The sequence below is a fragment of the Macaca mulatta genome, chromosome 9 (genome assembly GCF_049350105.2).
Source record: "Macaca mulatta isolate MMU2019108-1 chromosome 9, T2T-MMU8v2.0, whole genome shotgun sequence".
In the NCBI taxonomy this organism is placed as follows: domain Eukaryota; kingdom Metazoa; phylum Chordata; class Mammalia; order Primates; family Cercopithecidae; genus Macaca; species Macaca mulatta.
In genome coordinates this window covers 58,748,995-58,761,459 of record NC_133414.1, presented here as the reverse complement: position 1 = coordinate 58,761,459, position 12,465 = coordinate 58,748,995, and the positions used below count along the sequence as shown (strand labels likewise).

Genomic DNA, 12,465 nt, shown 5'->3' with positions numbered 1-12,465 from the left:
TCACATATTGGTTTATTCTAAAGCAATCCTTAAATATCTTGAAAAGAGAGGACAGTACTTACAAGTTACAAAGTCACACTCATCAGGTGTCATAATTATCCTGCCTCTTAAAAAATTAAGAGCCCAACCGAAGTTTAAATAGAAGAGCTATAAGACATTTCCTCTACAGTAGTGAAATCTCTGGCATTTAAATGAAAAAAATAAGCCAACTGGATTTCACATCTTTATGATGCAATGTTTTCTATTTTGAAAATTTTAGTTTTTATTCAGGAATCATATTATTACCCAGAATTACTTTTACTTAGATTCATCTCTCCGCAAGATTTTAGAGGCAAACCAACTAATTGTTTTATCTTTCCTACCGCCTCCCATCCCCCGCCTCTCCCAGCAATGTAGAGACTTAAAAATCTCCAACTTTCTTCCTTTTTTTTTTTCTGTGAGACGGGGTCTCGCTCTGTTACCAAGGCTGGAGTGCACTGGCACGATCTCTGCTCACTGCAACCTCTGCCTCCCGGGTTCAAGCAATTCTCCTGCCTCAGCCTCATGAGTAGGTGGAACTACAGGCATGCGCCACCACACCTAACAAATTTTTGTATTATTTTAGTAGAGATGGGGTTTCACCATGTTGGCCAGGCTGGTCTCGAACTCCTGACCTCAGGTGATCCGCCCGCCTCGGCCTCCCAAGGTGCTGGGATTGCAGGAGTGAGCCACCATACCCGGCCAAAACTCTAACTTTCTTATCTTTCAACAAGATGCTACTGTCAGAAGGGGAAAGGACAAAGGGGGAGCCACAGCAATGAACACTCTTACAGGGAAGGTCTGACATTTTTAACCTGCAATCTTTGCATTACATATTAAAAGTCTACATTGACGTTCTATGTCTTGAAAATTTTGACCATGAACCAATCCCCACCTCTCTTTTAGAATAAGGAGGTAAATAAAGTCTGTTAAGTCACCAGAATAAATCTGGAGACACATTTTGTGTTAAAGTAAGAATTTTAAAGTAATCAGAGCCTCATGGGTAAACTCCTTTGACAAACCCTCCCCCCATCCCCACACAACCATTTTTCTGCAGTCCTGGCTGTAACATTTCACACCTTTTACAATTATTTTAAGCACCCTCCTTTATTTCCTCCTCCTGTGTTCAAATTACAGTTAGAAGAAACTAAGCAGCCTCTATCAAGGTGACTTACAGCAGCCCATTAAGAATACCATACAGCCTCTCCCATGGCAACCTCCATTCTGATTTTAAATAAGAAATCCCCGAATGTCTGAATATGAACTGTCCTGAGATTTACCTACTTTAACAAAGGAAACAATTAGGCACTTACCTGGTTCCTTCACTTAGGTACCATGTGGATAGGTACAAAGAAAAAATAAGATGGCTGCTGGAAAGTTGGAATATTTGAGTTTTTATTGAGAAAAGGAAGAGAATGGTCCAAAGAAGCCTCAACAAAGTCCCACAGGATGATAAACAGAGATACAGACAATGTTGTCTCACCATCTGTTTGACAGTTCCTCTGGAATATTGTGCTTGCCTCTGGATTGGCAGAAGGGTTAAACTCCAAAGCTAAATGTATAGAGGGAGAAAAGAAAAAAAAGATGTAACCATTTATAAAAATTTATCAACTCATTTATTCAACTGCTGCTTATTCAACAAGAAGAGCCATAAATAAATGGTCCCATGGCAGCCTGGGAGAATGAGACAAGAGAGCAAGAACTGGGTGATTGGGAGGGGAGGCAAAAAGAAACTGACTGGACTCTGTGGGGAAAGACTAAGGGGTGGGAATGCAAGGCAGAGCCAGCTCTTGTTCCTGGACAGCCCCGGGAAAGCTGGCTACAGGTAGAAAGGAGCTCGAAGTGGGCGATGCCTCCCAGGGGACCTTGGGGACAGCAGTAGCCAGAGGCAAGCCCAAGGCAGATGGCACCCGTCACCTCCTTACCTTCAGGCATCTCCCGGTCATGGATGTGGTGCATGTGGAGGTCCTCACCAACTTCAACAGTCACCTCAGCAGGCTGCACAGCAGCAGCCATAGGCGCCCCTGCCATCCCATCCCCAGCTCCTGCCATCCTGTTCCCAGCTCCTGCCATCCTGTCCCCAGCTCCTGCCTCATAGATGTCGGACTCAGAGGGGCACACTGACCCCTGCGGCTGGTCAAACTCGGGGCTGTCCTTGGGGCACACACAACAGGTCAGTACGTTCCCCATGGGGCACCTCTACTCCTGTCTGCCACGACCTGTGCCTCTGCTCACAACTTTGGCCACGCACTCCTGCTGCCCTAGGGTGAGGCTATGCTGCACTTGCAGAGATGGTCTTGCCCACTGCTCGCCTGACTACCTCACAGCCCGGCCCTGGTCCCGGCTGGGGCTGCGGGCCAAGGCCCGTGCCCTGCTGAATCCCCTGAGCTGACTTGTCTGGGAGGGTGAAGACTTGCCAGCTTATTCAATAGGTTGTGAACCCAACAAGCGCTGAGAGACACAACTGCCTGAAGAGAGAACAGAGGGAGCTCCTCCTCCTTCTGTAGTCACCTACAGACTGAAGCCCACTGGCCCAGGTGGGAGCACAGGCATGTGGCACACAATGCCCCACCCCACACATCACAATGCCCTCCCCGACAGCTCACAGTGCCCCACCCTGGCTGCCATCCCTCCCCAACAGCTCAGAATGCCCCTGCCTGGGCTGCCCCACCCTGTGGCTTATGATGCTGCTGCTCTCCTGGCCCCTCCTGCAGTGCCAGGTGGACTAAGGTTTTCATTCATCACCAGCTTCCTGAGCTTTTTAGTCCTAAGAAAAGCACAGGGTAGTTCGTTACTTGAAGCCATCTTCCTCTCTGAGTTCTATACAAAGCCTCAGTAGAGTGGGCCATTAGCAACTAAGTTGAACAACTTTTACTTGCTGACTGAATATAGATACACCTGAATTGCTGACTGTTTTTGTAACAAAACATTCATCTCCTGTCTTCCAATGAGTGGTCGTTTTTGTCTACAACTTGACCACAGCAATCCCTGGGGCCCTAGCTTACTCTCAATAAAGAGTTATGGCTGTGTGTCTTGAATGACACCTTAGGACCCATCCTGCCTCCACCTCCTTCTCCATAAAATAGAAACCTAACTTGTCCCTCTAAGCTTTGAAAGGCTAAAACGTACCAACTCTGTTTTCTCCCCGCTATTTCTTCCTTCTATGGCAGGGACTTTCAGATTTTCCTTCTTTTACTAACAAAGCACTAAGCATGATTTTGTCATACAAAATCGAGATCCATAAAGTGGGTTACCACCGTCCTAATTCAATAAAGATGAATACTCGACATGTGGCAAGCAGTGTGCGCCTGACAGTGTCCTCACTATGCTATGCTCATTTAACCCTCAGAAACAGTCTCATTTACGATTTTACAGAAGAAGTGGAGATAGAGAAGGTAAGTAACCTCCCCAAGGTCACATGACTGCTAAGGGTGGGGCCACAATTTGATCCCAGGTAGTCTGAATTTCCCAATTCCTCAAGCATGGTTATCAGAAAATATATCAGTTTTCACACTGATATAAAGAAATACCTGAGGTTGGGTAATTTATAAAGGAAAGAGGTTTAATTGACTCACAGTTTCACATGGCTGGGGAGGCCTCAGGAAACTTACAATCATGGCAGAAGGGGAACCAGGTCCGACTAACATAGTGACCGCACAGAGTGTGAATATGTGAAGGAGCAACTGTCAAACATGTATAAAACCATCAGATCTCAGCTGGATACAGTGGCTCACACCCATAACCCTAGCACTTTGGGAGGCCAAGGCAGGTGGATCAACTGAGGTCAGGAGTTCGAGACCAGCCTAGCTAAAGTAGTGAAATCCTATCTCTACTAAAAATACAAAAATTAGCTGGGTGTGGTGGTGCATGCCTGTATTCCCAGCTACTCAGGAGGTTGAGGCAGGAGAATTGCTGGAACTCAGGAGGCAGAGGCTGCAGTCAGCCAAGATTGTGCCATGGCACTCCAGCCTGGGCAACAGAGCAAGACTCCATCCCAAAAAACAAAACAAAACAAAACCCTATAAGATCTCATGAGGACTCACTGAATATGACAAGAATAGCATCAGGAAAACTACCCCAATGATCTAATCACCTCCCCCCAAGCCCCTCCTTCGACACATGAGGATTATGGGGATTACAGTTCATGATGAGATTTGGGTGGGGACCTGGCCAAACCGTATCAGAAAGTACAGGTAGAAGTCAAGCTTGGACAGGAAGTGGCATTGTAGATTATTATTATATTTTTAGAGGAAGTTTTCTCTTGTTGCCCAATGAAATTGTTTCTCTAATTTCATTTTCAGATCGTGTCTTGCAGATGTATAGAAATAAAATTGATAAATGATTCTGGCCATTAACCTTTTATGCTTCAATCTTGCTGAACATTTTTTTTTTTTTTTGAGATGGAGTTCACTCTTGTTGCACAGGCTGGAGTGGAATGGTGCAATCTTGGATCGCCGCAACCTCCACCTCCTGGGCTCAAGTGATTCTCCTGCCTCAGCCTCCCAAGTAGCTGGGATTACATGCATGCACCACCATGCCTGGCTAATTTTGTATTTTTAGTAGAGACGGGGTTTCTCCATGTTGGTCAGGCTGGTCTCGAACTCCCAACCTCAGGAGATCCGCCCGCCTCAGCCTCCCAAAGTGCTGGGACTACAGGCATGAGCCACCGTGCCCAGCCAGATTAGTATATTTTTAAAACAACTTTTTTTTTTTTTTTTTTTGAGACAAGAGTCTCACTCTGTTGCCCAGGCAGTGGCACAATTCTGGCTCACTGCAATTTCTGCCTCCCGGGTTCAAGTGATTCTCATTCAGGTGCCTAAGCCTCCCAAGTAGCTGGGATTACAGGAGCCTGCCACCATGCTCGGGTAATGTCTATATTAGTAGAGATGGGGTTTCCCCATGTTGGTCAGGCTGATCTCGAACTCCTGACCTCAGGAGATCCACCTGCCTTGGACTCCCAAAGTGCTGGGATTATAGGCATGAGCTACCACTCCCAGACACAACATTTTTTTGATATGAATTTTAAAATGCCTCCCCTTCATTCAACATTTATTAAGTCCCTTCTACATGCCAGACACTGTATGTGTGAAATAGTCCCAACTCTCAATGAGTGTAGGCAGATACACAACAAAGGCTTAAGGAGTTCTGTTTTCTGAGACCACACTGCTGGACAATATATGAACCTGGGATGCAAGCCCACCTCTATTTGACCTCAAATTTGATGCTGGGTGTTTTTAATTTTATTGTGGGAATTTCAGTCATTAAACCACAAAAAGGTGAGAAGTCTCTGTCAGATGTGTGTGTAGCAGTCTGTTTAATAAGGAAGAACTGAAGGAAGCTACCAGACCAATTAAGAGACTTTATCTAAAGGCAGAGTAATGCTAAGGGCAGTGGCAGTGGCAAAAGGGGAGGAAAAAGTCTGTGATCATTTGGGAGACAGAATAGGAAGTGCTTGGTCACGAGATGTGAAAGAAGAGGGGAAGCAGAGGAAAAACAGACCTGCTCAGGCTCTGCTGGGGAAGACTCGGTACGTAGTGGTGCCTTCCTCCTGGCAGAGAATGTAGGAAGGGAAATAGGTAAGGAGGAAAAGACAGTTTTTTACTCTCAGTGTCACATTAAAATGGAACTCTCTGATCAAAAGTTGAATATAGGCCGGGTGCGATGCCTCATGCCTGTAATCCCAGCACTTTGGGAGGCCGAGGCGGGTGGATCATCTGAGGTAAGGAGTTGGATACCAGCCCAGCCAACATGGTGAAACCCCATCTCTACTAAAAAAAGTACAAAAATCAGCCGGGTGTGGTGGTGGGCGCCTTGGGAGGCTGAGGCAGGAAAATCACTTGAATTTGGGAGTTGAAGGTTGGAATGAGCAGAGATCCACCACTGCACTCCAGCCCGGGTGACAGAGTGAGACTTAATCTCAAAAAAAAAAAAAAAAAAAAGTTGAATATAAATCTCTGTAGTCTAAGTCCATTTGTGACATCCCAACATGTTTTCAAAAGTAACACACATACTAAATCAAGCCATCAAGAGTAACTGGGGAAATTTCCTAAAATTTACACGCTAAGAATATCACCATTTTTCATTTATTACTTTCACTGAGCAACTTTGAATCTACAGTTACAGCAAATGAGGCATCTTGTGTAAAATAAAGCTAATACATGAAACAAAACATTTAAAATTCTCTTGTTCTCAGAGAATGGAGGAAGTAACTGAAGCCATGGGCGTGGAGGTGATTGCCTTGAGAAGTTGTGTACAGTAAGGAGAAGTGGGAAGAAAGATCTGGAGAATAGGGTGATTTACACGGCATTAAGTGAAGCCTGCAAAAGTGAGCACTGGGAGTCAAGAGACCTGCGTATGAATCAGGAATGGCTGCTCCTGTGAGTTGTTAGAAAGGAGATGATGCCTTCTTTTCATTTCTATAACAGCAGCACCTAGCACAGTGCCTGTTCAATAGGTACTCAGCGTGTATTATCCCAATGCACAGAGTCAAATTTTGCCAGGAGGGAAGGAAAACTACAAATCAGCTATGGCAACTTAGTGATTGGGCTTGTGTGTGTGTGTTAGCTGGGTGTCAGGCAGTGGGTAAAGTAGTGAACTGGAGGTGAGAAAACAACGACACAAACTCAAGGCTTCTCTTCCCAAGTATTTGGCTGAGAAGAGAGGTGTAGTAGTAGTTAAAGGGAGATACGTGGTAAAGAAAGCCTTTTATTCCAAGATTCAACAAAAGCGTGAGTATACTTCTATGTTAAAGGGAGAGAGCCAACAGAGAAAACCCAGTTTTGAGGTTAGAAGGAAGAACGAATGCACAAGGGCCCCAAAAGGCACACGTACATGCAATCTGATCAGAGACAGATTAGCTTTGTACGCCTACAAAAGCAAGAAGGGAGAAAGGACCATGTGACTCTAGGGATATTTCTGGTAGAGGAAAGGTTTAGGAAAAGATCTTTTGATGATCTTTATTTTAACAGACTTTCTTTAAAAAAATAAATAAATAAACTACTGTGGGAAAAAGGACATTACGTACAGAAAAGTCTACACTTCTTGATACAACGAACTAAAAAAAGTCTGATATACTAAACAAAACCCAAATAATGTCTTCCCTAAAAGTGGGTAACTTGAAAAGCAATTTGAGCAAAAATCAAGGAGTTCAATTATAAATAAGCATATCAACAAAGTGAAAGATGGGTTTAATTTTTCCCACAAAAAGTTAAAAGAAATAACAGCAACTTTAGAGGAACAGGAAAAAATAATTAATAAGAAAATTATATGCAATTGCAAAATGTGTGAATATTTACAAACTCTAACATATAACTACAAAACGGACCAGAAGAATCATTATCATAGGAAACAGGGTCATTTCAAAAATCAGAGCAGGAAGGATGATTCATATTTAATTTAATTCTGTGAAAATATTTAAGTAACGTTTGAGGACAAAAATCAGTGATATGTTGAAATGTGGGAAACCACAGTGGAAGGAAAAAGAATTCAAGAAAGCTCAGTTTCGGTAACTAGTATCTAGTAAAATCTTCAGGATCTAGAGGTTACAATCTGTGTTAATAGTGTCTGAAGACCTAGAAATGTCATTAGATACCATTTTGGATAATTCTTGTAGACTTGAGATGATGTCTATTTAAAGTAACAAAATAGTGCCTATATTTCTGTATTCATTACAGAAAACAATTGGATATGGAAAGGAAACTAGAATGCTATGCCACAATCTCCAAAGAAAGATTAGGGAAGTTTCAGCTTAAAGCAACAATAATCACAACAAAATTTTACAACCCTTTGTAAGCATATATGAAAAACATACAAAAAGTTTGTAATGATCTTTTCTTAAGCTAAGAGAACAGAAAAAAATGAGAAAAATTAAAGTATAAAATGAACCTTTGGTTTAGAGGTAAGTAACATTTTATGACAGTCAGGAGATCAGGGTTGCACAGTGTATTATGTGAATGTTGTGACTCATTGGTTTCATCTTGGACATCATAACTTGACATTTTGTAAAAGTGATTTTTCATGAGAATTTTTTCAGGTGCCCTATAAAGTCCTGTCCCATGAGAAGTGAATAATAATCTTCCATATTCTTAAGATATCTTAATGGCATCCTCTACAGTCTTCCATTGTTTAGGTAAAGCTGGGAATCATGTTTGGGTATCGTCTCATCCAACTACTTTACCCATCCCCATCATAAGTCAGGAAGGTCTTGGATATTTTCTGCTCTAGCAATTAATTCATCATTAATCCTGGAGTTATTTGCAATTCGTCATTTGTCCTACTTCACTTCCCGTAAGCATGATGAATTTAACCACCATTAACTCCTAAGCCATATTAAATTTGTACATCTGATTTGACTTTGTGAGCAAAAGTTCTATGTCTATCCTGTAATTCTTGCCTAGTATGAAACTTACTTGCAGTAGAGATTGTATTTCTGCACTCATACACCTATGCCACTTGCACTGTTACTGCTGGTCTGGCTTTCCAGGGGTCATGATAACCTCCTGGGTTCTCTGGAAGAGGGACATATTCTTCAGGATGACGTTGTAATATTTTGTTAGCTAAAATCGTCTATCTAAATGAACAGTTCCTAATGTCTTGAGTAATAAATCTGGTACTTTCTATTTTTCTTCGCTCGTTGAGTTGATGTGGCCAATTCCTGAGGTTGGATAATCAGGCCAGTATCAGACTGGTCTTTGCCAGAACTTTTTGCCTAATACATTTCTCTACTGCTTTCTACAGGTCACTGGATGTTAATATGGGTTCTGGAATGCAATTTTAAAAAATGTCTTGTGAATGACTTGCAACATGGTCATTTAATTTTCAAATATAATTTGCAAGTGAAATGCGTAGGACTCCAATAAGGCACAATGACCTAGATCCTGGGTATGATCCCCTCGAAAGAGGCAAATAGTGAATTGAGCAAGCTCACTCATGTCTGCTTACACCAGTCACTCCTGAACTGCTCAATGGCAGGCAGGGGGAATGACCCCTGGTTGGCAGATGCCCACTCACTATGATCCTGGATTGGACATATAGTTACCTTGAGTCAGGCCAGTCATGTGTTGTTGGACTGTTCCTTGGAGATACACTCATTAGTGACTGTTAAGGTACCTGAGTTATTAGGTGCCTGTAGACTATGCCCAGTGACATGTGCATTAGGCACAAAAGCTCCCTAGCTGTGCTGACACTGACTGAAGCTGTGAGGTTTCACAATGACACGTCAGCCAAATACAGATGCTCAGATTTACCATTTATCAAGGTCTTCACACTATCAATTATGCAATTATCATTCTACACACAGGCAGTGACAAAGGGAGTAAAAAGCCACAGCCATGGCTCGGGAGACCAGTGTACCTCCAGAAGAGTCCAGTGGGTCCAGAAGCCCTTTGGATGCTGGTCAGAGGCTCCTTTTGGGCAGAGATCACAGCGGCAGCCAACAGATCTGGAGAAGTCCTTAGAGTTCTTATGGACAAAGCTTCTGAAGGCAACTTACACAAGACCTTTCTTTGCTGGTTTTATGATTCTCTGCAGATGGGTCTATTCTCATTATCTCAGTCACCTTTCACTTCCTATCAGTTCGTTTCAGGTCTCTCATGATCCCAGGCAGCAGTAGTTGTTATCACTTGAGTTCATTCATATATGTTTATCTCTTTGGGGATAGGGGGACAACTTCACTGTGCACTTAATTCTACTGGAGACGAGTGACCACATTTTAAGACAACAAGATCACAAATTATCACATATCATCAGGGCAGACAATAGCTACCACCTGGGGCTGAAAGCAGGTAACTCCATTTATTCTATAAACATTTCTGCCAGTTGCCATGAGAGACTTCCTTTCCACCGCCTGTTTTTCACTAGGTTTGAGTCTGAACTGCTAACAGTCCACTGATTTCTGGGTGAAGGGACTGACTGCACCATCCTAGCCTGTCAGAGCACTTGTCCCAGTACTTCCACTTTAAGAGTTTTTCACCTTGTCCAGAACCACAGTCCATTAATCCCCTCATTTTCTCTCTTAAGAGAATAAACAGGCTGGGCGTTGTGGCTCACGCCTGTAATCCCAGTACTTTTGGGGGCCGAGGCGGGCAGATCATTTGAGGTCAGGAGTTCAAGACTAGCTTCACCTACATAGCAAAACCTCATCTCTACTAAAAAAAAAAAAAAACACACACACACAGAAAAATTAGCCCGGCGTGGTGGCAGGCACCTGTAATCCCAGCTACTTGGAAGGCTGAGGCAGGAGAATCGCTTGAACCCAGGAGGCAGAGGTTGCAGTGAGCCAAGATAGTGCAACAGCACTCCAGCCTGGACGACAGAGCGACACTCTCTCTCAAAAAAAAATAAATAAATAAAAGAGAATAAACAACACATCTCGTGTACACACCCACACCACTTTTACCCCACATACCAAACACAAAAAAATCCAATCTGTCTCCTTCTACCTAAGCAATTTTAGATAGTCACTTTCTCATAATTACCTTAAGCTCCCTGACTTGCTGCTCATCCTTCCTCTGGCAAAATCTCATCCCTGGATGAGTCCCACTTTGTGTTTCCTCAATGACACCACTCAGCTGAACCAGAAAAAAATATCAAAAAGTGGTCAGAGATATCATCATACATTCAATTTACTTACATAAAAAATTAGCGCTAAATGTTTCCAGAAATCAATAAAAGTTTTTTTTCTCCAATGACATAATTTCTTCAGAAACCCAACATGTATAACCTATCCTTTCTATGTTCTTCTAACGTTTATTCAACTTCTCTCATCTGATATCTTGCCAAATCATTCAAGGAGAAAATATATCCCATTAGGCAAGAGCCGACCATATTCCCATCACCTGAGAAAAGAATATGCACAGGATGCGCCCACCTCCCCTTTCTCTGCTCATCATGTCAGAAAAAGTACCCTTCATTTTGTCACAAGGCAAATCTGAGATAAAAGATTTAGATGGCCTGTAATTGCAGCACTTGGGGAAACCAATGAAGGCAGATTATTTGAGTCTAAGAGTTCAAAAGAAGCCGAAGCAACTTAGGGAAACTGCATCTCTCAAACAAATACAATTAGCCTAGCATAGTGGTGTGGTGGCACGTGCCTGTAGTCCCAGCTACTCAGGGTGGGGAGCACTGAGGTGGGAGGATCACCTGAGCCTGCAAGGTTATGGCCGCAGTGAGCCGTGATCACACCACTGCACTCCAGCCAGGGCAACAGACAGTTTTAAAAGGATCTTCTCTGTTAAAAATAATCAAATAAACAGGTGGCCATGAGGCTGAGATGGTTGCAGTACACTCAGTTCCTCCTTAAACAAACCAAAACTTGACTCAGTGTAAATAAAAAAAAAGGAAACTTAAGCTTAACCAATCGGAAACCACCAACTAACATCTAACTAGAGACTTTCCACTGTAATGTTGCAAATGAGGCCGCTGCTCTATTTCACTCAATCAAGTATTTTCTTTTTCTTCCACATTCACCATATAAAATTCTCCCCCAACTGTCCCTAAGCCTCTCTGTAGGACCTCTGAGCTGCCTCTGAGGACCTCTGTAGGACCTCTGAGCAGTCAGGGGCTGCCTAGTTTATAAATTTCTGGATGCTCAAATATCTTTTCTAATGTTTCAAAGTGTCTCTGCTGTAGGAGGTTGTTCGTGGAGTGACCTGAGAGTGTACAGGAATTGAGGGCATATGAGATATCTGGACTCTGCACCCCATTTTGCTGTATACTCAAAACTAGTCTAAAATAATAATGTATCTTTAAAAATCTATAACTATCATGTCTCCAATTGGTCGGAGACAGTTCTATTAAAGCTCAGAAAACCCTGGTTAATAAGCTAGTTCTGACCCAACTGGTAAGAAGAGGCAGGAAAGCCCCAGGCCAGGGGAGTATATTGCACATGCACGCACCAGGAAACTGGAGGAAGCTTGGAGGCCCTTTAGCCTGGTCCTGAGCCTGCTGAAACTGCAGTTACACGCACAGATGCCTGGGGCACCAATCTGAATCTGCCAACATCCAAGGCCACATGAACACAAATGTGCAGAGTCTCCTCTGCCATTAGTAGCTAAGGATGTTAGACCATGATTGGACTAGGATGGGAGATGAACTGAGAACAAGAGATTCTGTAGGCTTTTGTTGTCTCTTCCCATCCCCAAGCAACAAGTGATGAACACACACACATACACACACACACACACACACACACAGACACTCACCCCATAGTGACTAACAGGATCTCCCTCCAGGGGGGTTAGTGAGGGGATGGACTAGGGTGTGCTGAAGAACTCCACTTGGGCTCTGCACACCTGGGAAAATGACCATAAAACATCCCATCTTCACTGCTCAGAGAAGGCTAGATCTGCTGTGAGCTAGAAAGCCATGTGGGGGCAGCTGAAGAGTCATCGAGTAGGAGAAAGCTGACAGCCATGTGTTCCACAAGCCTCTGGTCTTTGTTCAGGCAGC

General features: G+C 43.3%; 1 protein-coding gene across 7 annotated transcripts in view; it reads right to left on the bottom strand.

Moving 5' to 3' along the window:
- LOC719000 (arf-GAP with GTPase, ANK repeat and PH domain-containing protein 5) overlaps window positions 1-12,465 on the bottom strand; it is a 60,953-nt gene that overhangs the window by 17,622 nt on the left and 30,866 nt on the right. For 6 of the 7 annotated variants that reach the window (XM_077946353.1, XM_077946359.1, XM_077946356.1 and 3 more), the window contains 4 exons: window positions 10,494-10,586; window positions 3,594-3,701; window positions 1,944-2,172; window positions 1,502-1,570 (listed from right to left, as the gene is read on the bottom strand). In XM_077946353.1, the coding sequence (XP_077802479.1) occupies window positions 1,502-1,570; window positions 1,944-2,172; window positions 3,594-3,701; window positions 10,494-10,586 (499 nt within the window). The remainder of the gene's footprint in view (window positions 1-1,501; window positions 1,571-1,943; window positions 2,173-3,593; window positions 3,702-10,493; window positions 10,587-12,465) is intronic. The other variant, XM_077946357.1, reaches the window with a different exon arrangement.